This window comes from Helobdella robusta (genome assembly GCF_000326865.2).
Source record: "Helobdella robusta unplaced genomic scaffold HELROscaffold_33, whole genome shotgun sequence".
NCBI classification, from domain to species: Eukaryota; Metazoa; Annelida; class Clitellata; order Rhynchobdellida; family Glossiphoniidae; genus Helobdella; species Helobdella robusta.
In genome coordinates this window covers 786,981-811,005 of record NW_008704623.1, presented here as the reverse complement: position 1 = coordinate 811,005, position 24,025 = coordinate 786,981, and the positions used below count along the sequence as shown (strand labels likewise).

Genomic DNA, 24,025 nt, shown 5'->3' with positions numbered 1-24,025 from the left:
ACGTGAATTTTACAAGCCAACAAGATTATTGTTGCAAATACATCGGCATATTAACAAACTCTAACCTTTTCCATCCTCCATGCTTTGAATGTGATCCATGGAGCTGGCAGCAGCGGGGCCGATGATATCTTGTTGATTGACAACCACAGATTGCCTTTGATCAGCGACAAAAATATTTCCATCCATAATTCGATGTTGCTGTGTGATGTCCATATCAAACGGCTGTTGTTGCTGTTGTTTGTTGTGTAGGGACCTGATGGTACCCGTGTGCGAGGGACCACCCCCGGTACCATTCACTGTTCTCATGCTTGTAGATCTATGAGTGTCGTGTGTGCGTGTATGTGTGCGTGCGTGCGTGATTATGTATGTGTGGATAGGGTTATATATTTCCATCTTTATCGAATGATTTCATAAATAGTTTTTAAAAAGTGAACGAAACTTTTTATCCGACTAATTATTAATGGATTCAAAATATTATTAAGTTGCTTGTAAGTTATTTATGATAGAAATGATATAATAGAAAATAATATGCTAAAAACTTTATAAATATAAATCATACCCTCACCAAACCAAACGCATGCCATACTTATTGTACTACACAGACCTTTGAAAGTTGGGCCTTTTTACGAAGTTCTCTCTCACGTAATCAACTAACTGCTTCTGAGTGCGACCACTGTATCTGTTTGAATGTTCATCCCAATATTGTATTCTAACTTTCTAATTATCCAGTATAGCAAAAAAAATTTACTGTTTATATGAAAGTAAAACACATTTTAGCAAATGGAATGCTAAAATAAGGCAATGGATAGCAGATAAACACTTTAGTCAATAAAACTTCTTCACATAAAAAAGCGATACCTCATAAAACATAATGATCATGTGGTAAGTACCATTACACTTACCACATAATCATTAACTCCATGAATAACATTCACAGACAACACATATGCTTGCACACAAAAGCATAAGCTTTCACGAGTCACACATGGCCAACCATACAAATCCAAAACATTCAAAAAAAACATGGAGAGATGTAAATAAACATAATCGCGCAGATACTTATACACACAAACACACACACAAACACACACACTTATACACACACACTTATACACACAAACACACACACACACTTATACACACAAACACACACACAAACACACCTGAACGAACTGCCATGGCTGACAACTCTAGTCTTGTTTCTTGGAATCTTCTTAACTGACTGACACCTGAAGAATGCATGGTGCTCCAGACACTTCTTCCAGAAATTCTTACACTCGTTTCGAGAGTTGAAGTAAAACTCAACTGTGTCTTTGTAGAAACCCTTTGTTTGTATATGTGTGAGTGTGTGTGAGTGTGTGTGTGTGTGCGCGTGCGCGTATATGTATGTGTGTATATGAGTGTGTGTGAGAAAATGTTTGTTGTTGCGTCTGTTTTTGCTGTTTTTGTGTGAAAATGTGTTCATCTTTCTGCAGATGATATGCGTCTTTGATTTGACTCTTACTAATCATCCACAACAATAGAAGAAGATAAAGATGACGGTGTCAAACATGACATGAATTACCACCGTCAAACAATAAATGTAGCTAGTTGGTGATGTTGATGACAATGAGGAAGACATGGAGTGATGACGAGGAATGATGAGAGACTAAGTTTATAGAACAAAGTCGTATATCAAATTTCAATGCATTTGCTAGAGTATAAAAAACACACTGCAAGTTCAAAAACAACAAACAATAACAACAATAACAACAACAACAACAACAACAACAAAAATAAATAAATAATAAAATAATAACAAAAAAGAATTATAAACGAAATAGATGGAATAGAGCAAATGTCATTCTTTACACTACTGCACATTTGAATAAAAAAAAATTCAGTTAGTTGAAAAAAAATCTTAAAACTATGAGGGCGTTGTTTATGTTTGCCGTTGGATTATACACTAAAATTATTCATTAATCATCCAATTTAACATTCACACTAATTTTGCGTTTTTGTATGAGTGTGTTTGCTAATGTGTGTGGGTGTGTTTACTTGCATGTGCTGTGTTGCTTGCCGTAAGGATTATATATTTAAATATGTATTAATCATTAAATTCAGATTAATATGAATTTTTTTGATTATTTGTATATATTTGTATTTTAGATAAAAAATACAATGAATATACACGTATGCGTATTAAGATATAAATGGCAGCAAGTTTCATTTTATGAATTAAAAGAAAATCTCTCAAAAACCAATGGAAACAAAAAGCCTTGATCCTAAAACATGCACATTCATTCTATATCATAAAAAAAATATTAAAAACATCTCATAAATTTATTAATAAAAATAAGAGTAGAATATAGAAATTCAGGGTCTAAATTCACAGCAGACTTTGTGTGCGTTTGTGTGCCTGTGTGTGTGAGTCTGTCTCTCTCTCTGTCTCTCTCTTTCTCTCTCTCTCTGTCTGTCTCTCTCTTTCTCTTTCTCTCTCTCTCTCTCTCTCTCTCTCTCTCTCTCTCTCTCTCTCTGTGTCTGTGTGTGTTTTAAAAATGTTGTTCATTCCGCATAATAGAATGTTATTAAGATTATGGAGATAATAATTTGTCACAACAACATCAACAATAAAAATAAAAATAACAACAAAAACAATAATAATAAATCAAAAGTAATAGTAACACAACATGCAGAATATAAACACGCACATAGCACAGGGGTGGGCAAACTTTTTGCTGTGAGGGCCGCATTGAGAACTATTTTACCTTTGAAGGGCCGCATATGTACTTAAATAGCCAAATTTTTGACACAAAGATTTTTTTTAAGATTTGTGGCTCATTTTTTGGTCATAATGCCTAACTGGCGACCCTTTTTTGGCGAACATAGCTCAATCACACACGTTCACACAACACACACACACATTCACACACATTCAAACACACACACAACACAAACACACACAGACACATAAAGTTACAAACACGCTAATAATATGGCCTAAACTCAAAAAATTGCACATTGATTATTTTCATACCTAAAATTTTTTGCAATATCAAAAATTATGACAGGAATTATATCAGCCTACACAAACATACATACATGCCAATTCAAATACAGACGCACAAACGTACAGACAAACTTGTGCAAACATTCAAACCAGCAAACAAACACACACACGCACAAACAGACACATCTCAGCCAAACAACAAATTCAATGAAGCACCAGCAGGTTGCGAGAAATTAAATTCCCTCAAAAAATATATACAACCGACACACAATGGACAAACTAAATAAACTGCCAAAAAAAGAAATAATAACAATAAATATAATAATAATAATAAAATTTAAAAAATATACCAAATAAGATAAGAAACTATTTTACAAAACACCAACAAAAATAAAAAAAGCCATTTGGGTAACATATATAGCAGGAGTGGGCAAACTTTTTGCTGTGAGGGCCGCATTGAGAACTATTTTACCTTTAAAGAGCCGCATAGATACTTAAATAGCCAATAGCTTCGTGAACCGCATGCGGGCCGCGGGCCATGGTTTGCCCACTCCTGATATACAGCATTATAAACGTTAATAATAATTTGCATGCATTAACATTTATAAAAATAGGGCGCTATATAAATACTAAATTAGTATATACACATGGTTGATAACATATAGAAAAAAACTCCCTAGGTAAGTAAGAAAGTTGGATAGCATGCAACCAACGATACTAACAACATCAATCTGCGTAGCGTAGATAGGAAAGTTGAAAATGGTATTTTTTTAATTAATAAATAGTGAAATTAATAAGAAAAAACAGAAAAGAAATAATAGCACAGATGTTAAAACATTCTCTGTCTCATTTTAAAAATATAATCTAGAACTTTGAACGATGAACATTAAACATGGAACAACAGAGAATTAGGATATATAAAAACAATTATCAATCAAAAAATTTATTCAAGAAACATCCCATCCTAACCAGACACAACTAGCATTTTCAATTAAAACAATTACTCGGCAACTAAAAAATCAAACAACAAACGAATAAACATCTTAATTATTCAAACACACACACACACACACACACACACACTCACAAATACACATACATGCACGCAAAAATACACTCACACATACACACACACACGCATGCTATGCGCTAAATTAATTCAAATGAAACAATGAACTTATCCCCAGGCCTTATAACCAACAACTACAACAATTTTACAAATATACCTACATACAAACAGGGCAAATAAACAAACACGTACACACGCGTACACACAAACAAACAAACAAATCTACACACACACACACACACACACACACACACACACACACAAACAAACAAACAAACAAACTCACAAATCCTTCGGGGTGCAACTTGATGAGAAACTTTTTCCTTTTGAAACTGAGTTTTCGGATCTTAGCCCACGAAAAAGTGTTAATGCGGGTTGCATTCTGGAAGACCACAATGCCCATGTGGATGACCGCCAGGTGTAAGGGCACTGATTCATGGTCCTGTGGGCATTCATTAAACTATTAAGAATTCAATAATTCATTTGTCTCCTAAATTCATCTTATAACTTGGATCATAGACTACAATCCTTTCTTTCTTTCTTTCGTTTGTTTTTTTGTGTTTGTGTGTGTGTGTTTTTTTATTTAATTGTGAGTTGTGTGTATATGTGTGTGCGTGTGCGTGTTTGCGTATGAACTGCTGGTATGTTGAAGTTTGAGTGTGTAGTATACTGTGTAAGCAAACGAATGCGAGTGAACCAATTGTACAACAATAATAAAATATTCAAATACGTTTGTGAAGGTGTGTGTACGTATATGCATACATATATGGATGTGAGTATGTATGTTTGCATGTATGTGTGTTCGTAGGTGTGCATGTATGCTTGCATACGCGTGTCAAAATTTATATGCAGATGAGGTTTTGAATGACAGAGTTTTGTAATTGAACTAGCCAGCCGACCATGATGAATTAACAAACTGATGATGAGTTGTTTGAATGATCTTGGTCGTATGCTGGTTACCAATTTCATATTCAAATGAATGTCAATTAGTGAACTGGTAGAAGATCGATTGACGTATGGGTAGAAGGGCGAGTGAATGAATAAACGAAAGTATGAACTAAAAACGAACATATGAATGTATGAATGAATGAATGAATGAGTAAATGAATGAACGAACGAACGAAAGCGCGAACAAATGAAATGATGTATGAATAAAATTAAAAATGAAAGTGTTAAAGAAAGTTAAAGAGCCTATATACCGAAAAACCCAATGAATAATGCTTGCCCGCCAGCATACAACGCGCTAGGCTAATAGAGTAGTTGTCAAACAGGAATATACATACATGCCAACATCACACGCAACACGCCTCTCTCTCTCTCTCTCTCTTGCTCTCTCTCTCTCTCTCACACAAACACACACACACATACACACACATACACACACATACATACACACACACACATACACACACATACACACACACACACACTCGCGTATCTCTTTTTTTTTCCATAAAAGTTTAAGTTGTTTTAAGAAATCACCCAACACCGTTCCGAGTGACAAATGAAATAAAATTTATTAGACGCATTCATGGAATTATATTCAAAATAATTTTAAAATGTGCCAATGAAATTTTTTTTTTCGCTTTAAACCTTTAAAAGTTAATAAAAAAATATTTGACAAAATTCTTGGAAAATTGAGAGAAGCCATTTCCAACTGCTGCTTGCTCTAAGTAAAAAACATGTCCATGATTTGTGGGGCAATTGTTATCAGGAACAAATCTATGGAGGAAATGAAATGATGAAGAAGAACATGGTGGTGAGGATAGTTAAAAAAATTATAGACGATGACGATATGAAATTACGATGATGACGACGACGATGATGAAAGTAAAAACGAATATAATACGTGGCTTAAATTCAACTCTTTGATGGATGGATTGATTGATTGATAGATAAATAGACTGATTGATTGATTGATGGATGGATGGTTTTGATGGAGTGAACCAGTTTGAGAGATGAGTGAATGAATGAGCGAATGATGCTAAAAGACGACGATTTTAGACCGATAAATAAAAAAACACTAAATAATTAGTTAATCTTTACAAATGAACAACTTGTGCAGAAGGGCAATGATGAAGATAAAGATGATACGTCAGAAAATGATAATTATAGTGATAACAATATAGCCATAGAGTCCAGAAAGTAGAATGAAGATGACAAAGGTGATGTCGATATAATGATGATTCAGAAGACGAGCGACGCTGACGATGATAATAAAGACGGCAATCATAATAATAATAATAATGATAATAACGTTAACGATGATAACATAATGACAATGGTTACAAAAGAATCAGCCCTATAGAGCTGATGACAAAATGGTGACGAGTGAATTAGAAAATGGTGATAATAAAGATGACGTCCACAATATTAAAATTCGGATGAAGATGATGGCAGAGATGATGACGACCGCAATGGAAAATGATTGAGAAGTCGCTGCCGATAGCGACATAGAGATAACAACACAGCAATAATAATAACAACAACATCGTAAACGATTATGTGGAAAATAATGGTGACAAAAGCGGCAAAGAATGAGTAGAAAAATGGTGAAGATGATACCTACTAAGATGATGATGCAGTACAAGATGATGGCAAAGGTTACGACGAAAAATGATTACGATGAAGATGATGGTGATGACATTTTCCGATAGTATTAAATGGGACTTATGATCGATGGTATTTCTGATGGCTAAAGTGAAAAGATGAAAAGACGGGTTGGTTGGGGGGGGGGGAGAATACAAGAATGACGGAAGAATGGAAAAACCAACGAACAAAAGATAAAATGAATGAAGGATACAGATGGATAAAAACAAACGAACGAATGAACAGACAAATGGATAATAGAATAAATGAAGGAACGAAAGAAAGTACGAATGTAACAAAACCGTTCTATAGTTTTAAAATCTTTTATGATCAAACTAACATAAATGATATATATAATTACTATAACTATTTTAATGACCATCGTCATAATCATCAAAATCATCATCATAATCACCAGAATCATCATCATAACCACCAGAATCATCATCATAGCCACCAGAATTATCATCATAACCACCAGAATCATCATCATAACCACCAAAATCATAATCCTCCCTCTGGACTTTGCATTGTGTAATGTTTATTCCGTAAAATTCCACCTTTCGAGCAGTGTCCAGCAAATTGTAATCCGCGTCCATTGGTGACTGACCACTGTATGTGCGTGTGCGTATGTGATTGTGTATGTGTGCGTATGTGGTTGTATATGCGAGTGCGTGTGTATGTGGTTGTGTGCGTGTGTGAGCGTGTGCGCGCAATTGTATGTGTGTTTCATTTATTTATCACACACGCTAACGAATGGCAAAAAACTAACACCCATCTATTTGAAAGATGACCGAAGAATGCCTACATTTCTTTATACACACGCAGATTCACACACAAACACAGGTGTGAAAATAATGTTTTTCCTTTCATTTTAAATTTCTCGAAGCCTTTCTTGTCAGTAATTCAACACGTGCAACGTGTCGAAAACTACATTCGTCATCACCTTCACTATTATTACCCATCATCATCAAAAGCATCACCACCAACGCCGTCATCATCAACGTCATCATCAAAAACGCCATCACCATCCATATCTTACAAATGGGCTCGATGGTTTTGTATGATCTTGCTTTCGAGTGACGGGGACATGTTCTCAAACAACTTGACCGACCTCAAGTAGTCAGGGTTCATCTCCAGGTCTTCATCCGTCAGGTCGCCGTAATCAGCTGTGTGATTAGTTGGTTGGTTGAGTGGTTGAATAAATGATTGATTGACTGATTGAGTGACTGATTGATTGACTGATTGATTGATTGATTGACTGATTGATTGATTGATTGAATGGTTGATAAGTGAATGATTCATTGACTGATTGGCCATCTAACTAACATACTGTTCAGAAAATCGGATAAATAACTAAACAAACAAATGATCAGTAACTGAGTGAAAAATTAATAAATTTAAATACAGACACACACAGACACACACACACAGACACACACACAGACACACATAATTAAAATAATAATAAAATTGAAGACCTTGAACTATGTAGGACAGTAAGAGGGCTGTAGTCTGCTCCTGGCACTGCATTCTGCCACTGAGTAGATCTCTCTTTACTTGCAGTGCGAATAAATACCTGGAAACGCAAAATATATATATATTTTGATATTTATGATGAAATAATAAGAAATTATAAAATTATGATGAAATTATGCCGAGAAAATACAATATGATAAAATAATAATTATTTGTAATAAGTTTATTCCGTGGTTTCCAAATAAGACATTCGTTCGTTCATTCATTCATTCATTCATTCATTTATTCGTTCGTTCGTTCATTCATTCGTTTGTTCCTTCATTCATTCATTCATCCATCCATTCCTTCACTCATTCATTCATTCACTCATTCATTTATCCATCCATTCATTCATTCGAAAGAATTCATCCATACAATGATCAATTTGCTTGAAATTTGATAGGAGATGCTAATGATCCATTGTAACAATTGAATTGAAATTGGACCCAATTCGTGAATTAATTAGTAGCTAATTAAATGTGAATGAATTAAATGCACTGAGTATACCAATAAATAAGTTAAGCAAAATTTTTGTTCATTCATTCATTCATTCATTCATTCATTCATTCATTCATTCATCCATTCATACATTCATTTATCCATTTAATCAATCAATCATTCCTTAGTTTGTTAGTTAATTCACGAATTTAAAAATGCATTAAATTATTAATCAGTCAATCACTCATTCCTCCGTTCGTTCATTCATTCATCCATCTATCCATTCAATCATCCATTCATTCATTCATTCATTCATCCGTCCATCCATTCATTCATTCATTCATTCATTCATTCATTCATTCATTCATTCATTCATTCATTCATCCGTCTATTCATTCGTTCATCAATTCAGCACTGAGTATACCAATAAATAAGTTAAGCAAAATTTTTGTTCATTCATTCATTCATTCATTCATTCATTCATTCATTCATTCATTCATTCATTCATTCATTCATCCATTCATACATTCATTTATCCATTTAATCAATCAATCATTCCTTAGTTTGTTAGTTAATTCACGAATTTAAAAATGCATTAAATTATTAATCAGTCAATCACTCATTCCTCCGTTCGTTCATTCATTCATCCATCTATCCATTCAATCATCCATTCATTCATTCATTCATTCATCCGTCCATCCATTCATTCATTCATTCATTCATTCATTCATTCATTCATTCATTCATTCATTCATTCATTCATTCATTCATTCATTCATTCATTCATTCATCCGTCTATTCATTCGTTCATCAATTCATAGAGAGTGAACGTGTTACAGATGATGCTACATAGTAATAGACTATGAATCTATATAATCCCTTAAACACACAATAACATATGCATCCAACAACAACAACAACATCAACGAATCAACGACAACATCAACAAAAACAACATCATCATCATCAACAACAACATCATCATCAACAACAACAACAACAACAACCGCAACAGCAATATCAAAAACAACAACAATGAAAACAATAATAATAATAACAAATGCTGACCTTGAGAAGACATAAACTACGGAAGATAAGAAGTCCGACCATTACAATGTGATGGACAACAATGGGAATAATAATAATAATAACAATAATAATAATAACATCCATAACAACAACAATAACAACAACAAAGCATCAAAAAACCTATAAACATTGACTAAGCCACAACCTTATAGCATCTAGAAAATATTTAAAGATTAACAGACGAAAGTACAAACATTCAGAAAAAGGCCACCAAATGTGTGTATATATACACATACATACACACACGCACATACACACGTACACACATACACACGTACACACATACACACACACAACATAAAGCTTACAAATATACATATACACACGCTCCCGTGCACACAAACACATGCATACATGTATACACACGGAGATAAACACACTCATATATACATAAAGCAATACACACATACATACATACATAACATATGTACTGTACATACATACATATATACATAAATACATACATACAAACGCATATAGGCACACACATACATGGATGCATACCGATACCGGCACAGAAACACACATACACATCTGCAGAAACATACCTACACACACTCACACGCACACACGCACACAAACAAACCTACATACGGATGAGCAAATTGGTATTTTGTAAGTTGGAACCGGTAATAGAAATGGTGGACAGACAGTAGCTTGCCCACACTTGTACAAAGACGAGTTCAATTAAAAGTACATATAAATGTTTGGTCAAGTGCAAGTTCTCCAAACAAAAAGTTGCTTTCACAAGATACATATAGGAGAATATATACACAAATACATTTTTTTTACAAAAAATTTATCAACAAAAACACACACACATACACACACACAAACATACACACACACACACACACACACATACATACATACATAAATACAAAAGGTATCTTTGAAGATACCTGCTTCCAATCTAACATATTTAATGCTCCTCAGACAGACAAACAAGATGGTGGGTACATGTGTACATAATTTTATTTTTTTCTTTCAAGCAAACTCATGCAGTTTGATTTATAAATAGCAGCTAAAATGCATCTGCATGTGAATGCAATACAAAAATTGTTTGTACATAGAAACGCGTGTGCGTGCGTGCGTGTGTATGTGTGTGCACATGTATACATAACTTTTGTATATGTAAAATATTGTACATACACAGGATAAAATATCTAGTATGTGTTTGTTTGTTGGTGTGCTAAAAAATGCACTACATGTCCAGTGGATTTAAATGGTTGCCATCATCATCATCGTCGTCGTCGTCAACATCATCGTCAACACCATCATTTTCATCATCTTCTCCATCAAATAGTAGAAGTTATAGTAGTAGTAGCAGTAGTGGTGAATGTGTGTATGCATGCATTTGCTATGCAGTTGCTATACATCAAAGTGAATGGCATTGAACTATAGTTAAAAAATGAAAACTGAAAAAATTTTTTTTTGTTTATAACAATAAAATTTACAAATGAATCATCATCGTCATCATCATCCTCGTCATCAGCACATCATCCTCACCATCATCATCATCATCATCATCCTTGATAACAAAATTTCCATGCATCTGAATCTTACATAATTCACATATGAATGCATGCATATAAACATATAAACATGCATGCATGCATTTTTAAGAGAGAGAGAGAGAGAGAGAAAGAGAGAGAGAGAGAGAGAGAGAGAGAGAGAGAGAGAGAGAAAATAAAACAATTTACATTGTTAGGCGTAACGTAAACATCCCAAATTCAATTTTTTTATTCGGAAAAAATAAGAACGAAACTAGAAATAAAATAATGTTGAACTAATTTTTTTTAGTAAAATCACAAAAAGAAAATGTTACTAGCCATCTCTTTGATCAGCAACCAACAATGCTAAAAACTAATACATACAAACATATCCATAACCAATACAACATCATTGATATCACCATAACTATCATCATCATCATTAAAATGATTATCACTACTACTATCATCGCTATAACCATTATCATCGCGATTTCCATCCTAATTATCGTCATCATCATCATCCAAAATCATCACCACTATCGTCATCATTATCATAAAAACTCTTCATCAACATCGTCGTCGTCGTCATCATCGTCATCATCATCATCAGCTTCTTCTTCTCCTTCTGAATATAATCTGTTGCTAATGTGTTATTATGGTGATTTTACGATGACTTAAGAGCGTAATGTATGTATGAATAATTAAACCTGATGTGTGTGTATGGCTGTGTTTGTGTGTGTGTGTGTGAGTATATACGCGTGTGTGTGTGTACGTGTGTGCGTGCGTGTGTACGTGTGTGTGAATGTGTGTACGAATGGCTGTTAATGAGATATGTGCATTCTGACTGATAAGAATGACATCAGAGTCAACCAAACACATACTACCAATTTGACATCAATAAAATAAATAAATAAAACTTTATAAATAATTATTAGGCGTCAATGGAAATACAAAAAAAAAATAAAATTTTATAAATAAATAAAGATATATGAGAACACAAGGGAATTAATAATCACCATTAAATCTCATGAAAACATCAGACAATTGAAACATAAAGATATCTACCATTTCAACCATCGGACAATTGAAAATATAAGTATCAAGCATAAAGATATCTCTAATATTTCATAATTTGATCAATTAGAAATTCTCGTAACATTCCAGTAGCTAAAAAGAAGGCTTAAAGCCCCACCGAGAACGTAAAATAAAATTAGGTGAAGGATAAAAAATACCAGACAATGTTTCAGAAACTTTTTTTTATAAATCTAGTAAATTAAAAGAAAAATTTCTCTCTGTCTGTTGGCACCATCTCTCTCCCTCTTTTTCTTTCTCTTCCTCTTTCTCTATCTCTCTCTCTCTCCTCTCTCTCAAATTCTATCAGTTTCTATTTATATATTTTTTATCTCTTTCTTTTTCTCTTTTTCTTTGTATACAAATGTACACTCCTACTTACTTACGTACAAAAAAATATGTACATACATACAAAAATTAGGTTTAGAAATTATCAAGGTGCTGTAGAGAAAAAAAAAGATAGATAGAAAGAGAGGAGAGAGAGAGAGAGAGAGAGAGAGAGAGAGAGAGAGAGAGAGTAGTGGCTACATTAATATAAGGACAAACTTGACAGCAACTAATTAAATCAATGGATATGATTAGATATTCCACTGCAGAGGCTTGAGAGGATGATTTGCCATGCCATCATCCTCTTCTTCCTTCTCATCATCATCGTCGTCGTCATCGTCACATTGTCGTTATAATCGCGCCACCACCATCGTCAAAATCATCAGATTCATTATCCACATTTCATCATCGCCTCATTATACACACACCACCACCTTCACAATCATCATCACCATCATCATCAGGACGAACCTGGTATGTTCCTCTTCCAGCATTCCTGGGTCTGGTGTATAAAACTTGACCACAAATTCAAAATTCAGGTGGTTCTGTGGCAGCTGATTGGTTATCAGCTTCTCGTGGTCTAGCCAGCACTGAATAAGTGAGTGAGTGAGTGAGTGAAACGGGGAACGAATGAATAAAAGAAAGAAAGAATGAGATTGAAATGAATGAATGAATGAATGAATGGATGGATGAATGAATGGATGAATGAATAAATAAATCATGAAAGAACGAATGAATGGATGAATGAATGAATAGGGGTAAAATAATTCAATGAATGAATGAATGAATGAATGAATGAATGAATGAATGAAAATACGAAGACAAAATGAATGAATAAAGAACGAATGGATATAAGAGTGAATAAATGAATTAATTACTTAATGAATAAATTAATTAATTAACGAACGAATGAACGAATGAATGAAAGAAGAAATGAAGGAAAGAACGACAAAAAACTTTTCAGTACTAAGATTAATGGATGGGTTATTGATATGCAATATGAACAAATCAATAGATGAGAAAAAATGGCCGCTTGGTGGATTTATGAATGGATGTATTGACTAAAAAATTATTATTATTAACATCAGAATGAATTAACCAATAAATGAATGAATGAATGAATGAATGAAAGAATGAATGAATGAAAAAAGAATGAATGAATGAATGAATGAATGAATGAATGAATAGATAAACAAATGATTGGAAAACCTAATGAAAGAGTGCATGAATGCGAAAATAAATGAATGAATAAATGAATGAATATCAAAATGAATTAACCAAACAGTAAATGATCCAAAGATGAATGGATAGATGAGTGAACAGGAACATAATCCAACAAATGGATGGGTTCTTGAGTGATTGAGTAACAAAGTAAAAGAGTGTATGAATGAGAGACAAAATTGAAGAATGAGTGCGTGACTAAACCTAGAAACCCAAATAAGATAATGATAAATAAAAACCCATCACAACTTATAGTGACAAGATATAAAAACACACAGCCACAAGAATTCAAAATATTGTGATAAGATAAGATAAAAATTAACATGATATTTATCAACCCTCTAAATATAAAACACCTACACCAAGATCACAATAACTACATTACATTTATGATGTAAGGATCTATTTTATCTATCTATGCTTAATCACACACGGACACAAACACAAAACAAACAAACACACACACACACAAAACAAACAAACACACACAAAACAAACCACACACACACAGAAACGAACAAACAAACACACACACACACATACACACCCAAATTACACAAACAAACACACACAAACACATATATATACGCACGCACAAACACACACACACGCACACACGTACACGTAGGTTCAACATCTTGTTTAAGAAATCTAGAATAAAATGCCTATTAACCTCAATATAAATATTTTTTGTATAAACAGTTTGAACATACTAAATACCATACAGGTGTATTTATATAACAATACAAACAACTTTGTATATTTACAGGGTCACAATAAACATACATTGATGTTGTTTATGTAGTCAAATAAGCATAAACACAGACTTATATAAACATTTACATATTCCCAGGTGTTTGTATGTATGTCTAAATGCGTGTGTGTGTGTACGTGTGTGCGTGTGCGTGTGTGTAAAACGCTCAAAAAAATATGAAATGTACTAGAGAGAAATTGTGCACCTATTAATATTAATTTAACCGATATGTAATGATCATTATTGTTATAAGCATCATAGCCTTATATCATCATAACCATTACCCATGCAACATCATCATCATCATCATCATCATCATCTTACTTGGATTCCTTCAACATTTTTATACTGAAGATCAAAGTAGTCTGCCTCCAGTAGTTTTAACTTTGAGATCACCATATTGAACAGCACACTCCCATGACTCTTCATCTATGTGAGCGAGTGAGTGAGTGAATGAGTGAGTGAGTGGATGAGTGAGTGAGTGGATGAGTGAGTGGATGAGCGAGAACAACGTTTTCATCGCAAAAATCATCATTCTCAACTTCACAACAGTCACTATTCTCATCATCAGAGTTAAATATTAAACAGTGCTACACAATATTTTCTACTACTACTACTACTACTACTACTACTACTACTACTACTACTACTACTACTACCACTATTACTACTACTACTACTACCACTACTACTACTAATACTACCATTAATAATAATAATAATAATAATAATAATAACAATAATAATAACAATAATTCAAATTTCAAACTGACAGGTACATAGAGGAGTTCCTCAGAGTCATCTAGCATCAGTACACGGCATACTAGATTTTTTTTATTTGAAGACGGGGAAGCCGGCTGACTCATTTTGGCTCGGCTGTATGTGTAAATTTATTTAGTTGTTCTAACTTCTTCAATTTCAAATCAAATTATTGACATCCCAAATGAGCTAACACGGTGTGTGTAACTAATTTAACAAATTATAATATTTTTAGTAGAGTTTTTTGAAATATTTATGTAATACAAATCCATATTAAATTAATACTGGAGGATATAATATAATGTATGTAAATGGCATCTTTTTATAGAATTCTATGAATATACTTCTTAGTAGTTAGACTTTAAAGATTAAGATGCAACTATGAGTGCCACATTACATTTTTCTGGTATTTCTAGAAGACTAACTCAAATTTAATTACAATTTACTAAAAATTAATATTTCTAACAAACATTATAATGATTAATTAAGTTATCAGTTATCAAATTGTGGAGAAATAAATTTATAAATTAATGTTCTTGCTTTTAAAACTGCATTACTTTCAATTTTAAGTGTGTTTGAGTGTAGATTTATATTATAATTTTATAATTTATATTTTAAAAAAATATTTTAAATGAAGTTGCAAAAGAAATAAAAATTAAGCAAAATCAAAACTAAAACAATTTGAAATTAGTAAGTTGGGTAGGTAGGTAACTCAACAAAAATTCAAATAGAACTCAATGACCCATTCATTTAATTTTTAATAATTTATTAAATTTAAAGATTAAATTAAATTTTATTCAACTTATCCAAAATTATCACTCATTTTAAAACTATTTGCAAAACTACATTTACTACATTTACAGTTAATTAAATTAATTAATCATTTAACCAAAACGAAAAATAAAATTGCAAATAAAATGGGAATAAAAAAGCTTTTCATTGAAAAACAGTACATATTTATACATTTTATATAAGTATAGAATAGAAAAAACTGAAAAAAAACTTCCTTACTAAAATTTTTTAATTAAATAAAATTGTTGATCTATAAACTCGAAAATTGAACAACGGATCAACCGACATTTTAGTTAAATTAAATTAATTTAAATAAGAAAACGAAACAATCAAACGGATTGAGAAATTATATACTCTATTCAATTTCAAATATCACAAATGTATCCATTTTATTTTCAGCATCAAGGAATTTTTTACTCCTCGTTGGTGCAACTAAACGTCCAAATTTACATAAATTATCATATCTGATACAATGACAAAAATTGAAACATACATCGTGACTCAGTGCTCTGTGTACCGTATATGTGTATAATATATGGTTATGATAACACTTGTGTTAAGTATCAAAGATAGATACACTTTACACATACATTTGTATAACACACATATGCACACACATTTACATATACATGTATTGTATATATGTATGTTTGTGAGTATGGACGTGATCAAATCAACCAAACACACAAACAATAAATTCTATATAATTCTTTATAATTCTATATAACCATGCAAGCTAACACATACAATCAATAAAAATCCCACTAAAACCAGGAACCACCGCGTACCTGCTGAATGTATGGTGTGAAACAAAACAAAAAAAAAACACAAAAGCAAAATCACACAACCAAGCAAGAGTAAAAGAATAGAAGTCCCTAAACTACCTATGCAACTAAATTAACTTATGCCCCTAGTCTACCTATATAATAAATTAATCTATCTAAATTGTTCTCTTGGCGTGGAAGTTGAAGGGATACATTTCACTAAGTATAGAATACCGCTAGCATGACGTCATTTCCTCCAACAATTTTCTTTGATGCTTTTTAATCAGTCAGGTCACAATCATCATCATCGATATCGAAATGAAATCAAATAGATATTTTTTTAATTTGTTGATAAAAGTAACCATATATTAAAAAGTTTAAATTCTTGTGAAAGAATTCAAAATAATTTTAGACTACATCATAACACAACTGTAAGCCACTCTGTTTTCTAAACAAAAAGCTATATTCTTATTTAAATTGACAATGATAATTTTAATTTTATTGTTTTAAAAATATTTTTTAGTCAAGTAAATGGTTTGTAATAGCTGTTTGTTAAAACCCATGCAATTTCGAAAGTAGGTAAGCCACCTAACTTTATTTATTCAAATCTGCAGAAGTAATCAGTAGAAGCTGCTCGCTTGGCTTTATCAACGTGGACCCCAGAGAGACTCAGCTATGGCCATTAAAAACACATACATTCTCACACACGTACATATATGCAAACAAACGTAAAAACAAAAATTTGTTAATCTGAAAATTTTTAAAATTTGGTTATCCGCTTGGGGCTCTATTATGTACCTATAATATTCAGAAATAATATTTGTACTGTGCAACTTTAGTTCGACCATTCCGACATTTTAACTTTTATTTATATGTTTGTTTCTACGGAATTTGTCGCTAAGATAATTAAATAGATAATTAAAATAGTTTTTGTAATACTTTTCAATTTAAATATTATGAATAAATTAAACGAAGGTTTTTTTTTAAAGTTATTTCAGCCTATAATATTACATTTCTAATTTAAAAGTTTGCCTAATTTGAAAATTTTAAAAAAAATTTGTCACGTCACTAGATGTCTTTGGGGGACGTAGTGCAGTGTTTAGCACAACTGCAGCTTCAGGTACGCATCCTAGTCTGTCGTTAGCGTCGTCGTCGTCTTCTGTGGTTGCACCTAGAGTGGATCAGTCCATTGCTGCTGGCTGTGTTGGTGGTGTTGATTTGAAATGTGAGTCTTCTTCATCAAAACATAAATAACCTAATAGAATTGGAATAGAATTTAATTAAAATTTAAATAATTTTCTATTTTCTCACCATATCATCCACTATATTATTTTTTATTTATGCTTTTAAACATAATAAATAAATTTATAAATATAATATGTTGTTAATAACAACATCATCATATTTATTATAAAATAAACATAAAATTATTGAATTTATTATAAGTAACATAATCATAATAAATCTTGGTCAATGTTAGTGCTAATTTCTGTCCATTAAGGATCATTTCAAAATGCACTCAGAAAGCCTAGATTTTAAATTTAATAAGATATATTTAGAATTACGTAATTAAAAAATGTATAAATGAAAAAAAGCTAATTGTAGTAAATATATAAAGATTTATTCATTTTATTTATTGCTACAAATAATTCATTATCCCAAAATAAAAATGAATAAGAAAATATTGAAAGATTTTTGTTTCATTTTAATTTTTTTTTGTTCCTGAATTTTGAATTGCAAATTGAAATTTTAGACTTAAAATCATCATAGTACATCTGGTAGGTTATGAATGGCTAGCTAGTGGTCAATTTGTTATTCTTAATATTATTATACTTATTTATTATTATTATTTATTATTATTATTATTATTACTATTATTATTTTTATTATACTTACATTGATTTCTTAGCAATATCATATTATTATTTAATTATTGTGTTATTAAATTTTTTCAATATTCATACACCTAATGATACTTTGATGTTGTTTCTATAACTCAGTAGACATTTTGTTAGAATTTTTTTTCTCTAATTGTTATCATTAACAAGTTATTCGGTTTTCCATAACTAACATTCTTTTGTTTGCTTATTTTTTTTGTTATATCATTTCGCATGTTAATGTTTTTCTTCCTTGGCTGGGTTTATGTTCAATTAACTAATTAATTAATTAATTGATTAATTAGTTGGTTAATTAGATAATTAGTTAATGTATATATTAGTGTTCAATAGCTACTGCTAGTTGACTAGCTGGATTTATTATATTCTTAATTTCCTTGCTTTATTGGCTTAGTAATACTTAACTAACTGCAAACCTAGATAAAGATGTAATAAGCCCATACACATACACACAGACAGGCACACATACACATGCTTACACACGCACACATACATACACACATTTATACATGTATGTATAAATATATATATATAAATATATACAACTTGGATGTGATGCTGTGTAACAAAGTTGTGCTAACATACAATGTTAAACACTTTGTGAACCATTAAGACCAATTTAATTTACTTATAAGTATCTTAAATAGATACAGATATTACACAGAAACACACATATATGTAAATAATATATATTTACCTATATATTCATACATTTCTTTATGATTTTCAATCATTTGTATAATTAACCATAACAGATAATAATTATTTTTTTATGTTTTTGTTCAGGACCTAGCAGGGCTCATCATTGAATGTAACAAAAAAAATGAAAATAGTTAAATTATTATTCAATTAATTATTCAATTAATTAATTAATTTTTAAATTTGAGGAGCGGGTTTCATTTTGGTTGATGTTCAATGTGTTTTTCTGTTTTTCCTAGCTTTTTTTTTGTGATTTCAAAGTTCAAAATTAATTTTTGGTTTGATATAGAAGTTTTGTTTTTACTTAATTTCGACACGTACGCACATATGGCTACGAAGATTTGTCTTTTTTGGCTTGAGCTTTTCTTTACAATACGTTTTGTGACCTGATAGTAATTCTTCCTTTTTTTTCATCTAATATTAATGATTTTTTTAAACTAAATTAGTTTTTTTTTAATTTTAATTTTTAATTGTTTATAGTTCTTGCTTGCTTGCTTGCTTGGTTGCTTATTGTTGAACTGTGGAGTTGACAGTATTGTAATAATGGTTAAAAGGATTATTACTGTTACTTTTTGTTCACTTGTTGGTGCATTTTTTTTTTCATTTTTATTTAATACTATCTAATTTAACACTGTTTAATTGATGTCATATTGTAAGGTTATTTATCTATTCAATCACCATCATGATCATCGTTAGTATCCATCCATCGTCGTCTTTATTGTCGGTTATATCATCGTTATTATCATTGATTGTATCCATCCACCATCGTCTTTATCGTTGGTTATATCATCTTTAGTATCATTGACAATATCCATTCATCATCGTCTTTATCGTTGGTTATATCATTGTTAGTATCATTTATTTATTTATTGGAAGAAGCACAAAAAAGTAAACATAATACTTGTGATAGTGCCTTAACTAAAGTTGTCCTTTCAACCAAGTTCAACAAAAAATTCAACAAAGTTAATTGAAAATGAAGATAGTATCCACCGTCTTCTTTATATATCATCTTTAGTATCATTAATAGTATCACCATTAATAGATAAAAAAGTTATGAATGGTTTTTAATTCAGGAAAATTGTTTAAATCCTGGATTTGTCATTATCATTATTATTATTATCATTATTTTTATTGTTATTATTATTATTCTGATTATTATTCTGATTATTATAATTGCTGCTATTATAAAATTAAGTAATAAATAATTAAATTATTATTTCTATTGTTTTTATCTGAAGCTTTATTAGTATATAGTATGGTAATGGAAACCTTATATAACATTTGCTTGGGCTAACCTACCTACCAACCTAACTAACTTCATTTATACATGCATACACATTGACGTACAGTCACACATACATACACACATACATACATACATCTACATATACCAACAAACATGCTTTGCTTGCCTTTTTTTTTTGTTCCTTCTAATACAGTCAAAGGCCTTACTATACACACCACACGACAAACATACGCATTATGTATGTATGATAGATAGTCTTTGAGTTAAAGACACACAAGTGCTCGAACCATGCTCGAACTGCTCTGCGTGTGCGTTCGTTTTGTTTGTTTGCTTAGATTTTTGGTGGCACTTCAGGAATGTGGTTGCTTCTACTGTTTCTGCTAATTCTCATTTTCGTTTTTCTGCTATGGGTAGATAATAATTTTAACCTTGTTTAATTATTCTATCATTCGTTTTTTTCAATCTATCCATCATTCGTCTTTTTATTCCTTTTCATTCATTCCTTCATTTATATCTTTCGCTCGTTCATCCATCCCTGCATTCCATTGCTTTCAATGTTTATTTATCCAGAATTATTTATTGATCTCGCTTTTTTATATTCATACTTGCGTTAGCTAGTTCACCTTTCATTCTATTCATTTATTTATTCATTCATTCCATTCATTCATTCATTCACTCTTTCATTCATTTTTTCACTTTTTCATTCGTATAAATTCCTTCACTCAGTTTTAATCTTTGTTTGCTATTTATAGAAAAATTTAGATATTTTCACACCAAGAGGTATGACGTTATTCATCTATCCATCTATCTATCTAGCTATCTATCTGTTTATCTATCTGTCTGTCTGTCTGTCTGTTTGCCTGTCTATCTTTTTTATATCGTCTATTTATATGCATGTGTTTGTTTGTTTTCGGGAGTTTGTTAAGATTGAAATAGAACGTTGTGTGTATGTGTGTGTTTGTGTGTGTGTATTTGTTTGTTTGTGTGCTTGTGTGAGTGAGCGAGTTTAATATTGTGTGACATACGCATGTTAATGTTTCTTCATCCTGTTAACTCCATGCCATCATTGGCATGGTCGTCTTGCATTGTTTGTGTAGTTTGTGCGTGCATGTATGTATGCATGCATGTTTGTATGTATGCATGAATGTTTGTATGTATGCATGCATGCTTGTATGTATGCATGTTTGTAATGCACTACTGTTTTATCTCCAACGCAATATTATTAACAGTTCGATTTCAATTCTTTTCATTTTAGATTAGTTTATTTAGTGTTGAATATGTTTCTTCTGATTTGTTGTGTTTTATTTGGTTTTTTAATACTTTTCAGATATAAGTTTCATTTAATAAATAAATAAATTTATATAACACTAGTTGAATAACGTTTTTTCAATCAATCTGGCTTGGTAGTGTAATAAAATTTAACAAACCAACGAACAAACGAACGAACGAACCTACAAACAAACAAACAAACAAACCTACAAACAAACAAACAAACATCAACTAATTGACAATATCATTTCATCTATTAGCAATAAAATCTTTCTGTTTCGGCTCTTTTTGGCTCACTATTTTTTGTTTATCGCCATCATCATCAATACCATCATTATCAATACCATTATCAGTATCATTATCACATTTAATTTCTCATCATCCTCATCATCATCGTTATTATTTTAAGAGTTAGATTTCCAGAGGTTTCAGACCATAACGAAATAATACTAATAATAACACAGAGTTATATGAACTATTTGAAAAAATGGTGAATATATATATATATACGTATATATACGTATATATATACGCGATACACATAACATGATTTCATTTTAAAGTACAATACATTAAAGGTAGAGCTTGCTGGTTTCACTTTACTGAAATTAAAAAAAAACCTCAAAAATCAATTAGCGTTAATCCTCTTTCGCTATCTTAGATTAACGTCATATGGCCTGTATTGTATTGTTGTCTTAAGGCAATAATAGTTACAACGCCGCCAACGATGACAAATGATGATATTAATAATTACTGTTAAGTAATTGTAGTAAAATTAATAACTCCAGAGAATAAACTGATATGGTATTTATATATTTAGTAGAGTGTATGCTATTTTGTAAAGTAATTATTTCACTTTTTATAATATTTATAATTTTCCCACCAGAATACTGATAATTTTGTTTTTATTATTATTACTACTACTATTATTATGTCTATCGCTATTATTATTATTATTATTATTATTGTTGTTGTTGTTGTTGTTTAATTACTATCATCAACACCGTCATCACTCACTTTCACTCATTCGTAGGTGCAAAAAGTGAAGTACAAGAAACATCATCTGACGAACTTAAACTTACTACTGCGAATAAGGTACTATCATCATCATCATCATTATTATTATCGTTATTTATTATCATTATTATTATTATGTTATTCATAATAATAATATATACTGCTAATAAGGTATTATCATTATTATATTATTATTATTATTATTATGTTATTCATAATAATAATAATAAATAAATTCTACACCCTAAAACTCAGGTGACCTGCTCAGAGAGGCAACAGTGTGATGATGGAGATGTGGTATGTATAACAGTTTCCATGATCCATCTTAAACCTGATTATCATATTAATAATAATAATAATTATTATTATTGTTATAATTATAGTTAATGTCAATATTAATGATATTTCAGTAATTGTAGTAGTAGTAGTAGTGGTGGTAGTTGTGATTAGTTGTTGTGATAGCGGTAGTAGTAGTTGTATTTATGTGCAGTTTAGTAGCAGCTGTGGTAGTAGTAGTAGTAGTAGCTGTAGTAGCAGCAGTATTTGGAATAGTAGTAATGATGGTAGCGTTATGATAGGTTATATTACTACGTCGCGAATTATACTTGTCGTCGTCGCTGTCACTGCAGCATATTAAATTACGGAAGCTGGTCTACATCCTGGAATCAAGCGAGGACAGGGAAGAGAAGTTAGAGGCCCTTCGGCTCATATCCGTACTGGCCGACTCCATTCCAGATAATGACAAGTCGGTGTTATTGTTATTAGTTGTTATTATTTCTACTTTTTTTTCATTTCATCGTTGTTGCTATGCAATGTTTAACATAATCCAAGTGTGCAATGTGTGTAAAACAAGTGTGCGTGAGAGTTTGTGTGTGTGTATGTGTGTGTGTGTGTGTGAGAGAGAGAGAGAGAGAGAGAGAGAGAGAGAGAGAGACAAATTTCTATCTTTTCTATCTTCTATACTTTTCATTGATGTGCGTTTTTTAGGGAGAGGTTTAAATTGTTCCTCCACCTCACCCTCTC

At 31.3% G+C, this 24,025-nt stretch overlaps 2 protein-coding genes across 2 annotated transcripts in view; one reads left to right on the top strand and one right to left on the bottom strand.

The window, feature by feature from the left end:
* Positions 1 to 594: 594 nt before the first annotated feature.
* On the bottom strand, positions 595 to 16,507 carry HELRODRAFT_112973 (hypothetical protein; the record flags this gene model as incomplete). The annotated part of the gene is made up of 10 exons (XM_009022751.1): positions 16,332 to 16,507; positions 15,335 to 15,432; positions 14,886 to 14,990; positions 13,058 to 13,176; positions 8,129 to 8,226; positions 7,690 to 7,816; positions 7,172 to 7,259; positions 4,345 to 4,500; positions 1,164 to 1,324; positions 595 to 679 (listed from the first exon to the last, which is right to left on the bottom strand). Exons 2-10 carry the CDS (start codon positions 15,425 to 15,427, stop codon positions 595 to 597), a joined length of 1,032 nt encoding a protein of 343 aa, XP_009020999.1. The 5' UTR covers positions 15,428 to 15,432; positions 16,332 to 16,507.
* A 4,497-nt stretch (positions 16,508 to 21,004) lies between these two features.
* HELRODRAFT_192435 (hypothetical protein) overlaps positions 21,005 to 24,025 on the top strand; it is a gene marked incomplete at its 5' end in the record, with an annotated part of 9,225 nt that continues 6,204 nt past the window's right edge. The window contains 4 exons of the mRNA XM_009022750.1: positions 21,005 to 21,077; positions 23,019 to 23,080; positions 23,258 to 23,299; positions 23,632 to 23,747. Of these exons, the coding sequence (XP_009020998.1) occupies positions 21,005 to 21,077; positions 23,019 to 23,080; positions 23,258 to 23,299; positions 23,632 to 23,747 (293 nt within the window). The remainder of the gene's footprint in view (positions 21,078 to 23,018; positions 23,081 to 23,257; positions 23,300 to 23,631; positions 23,748 to 24,025) is intronic.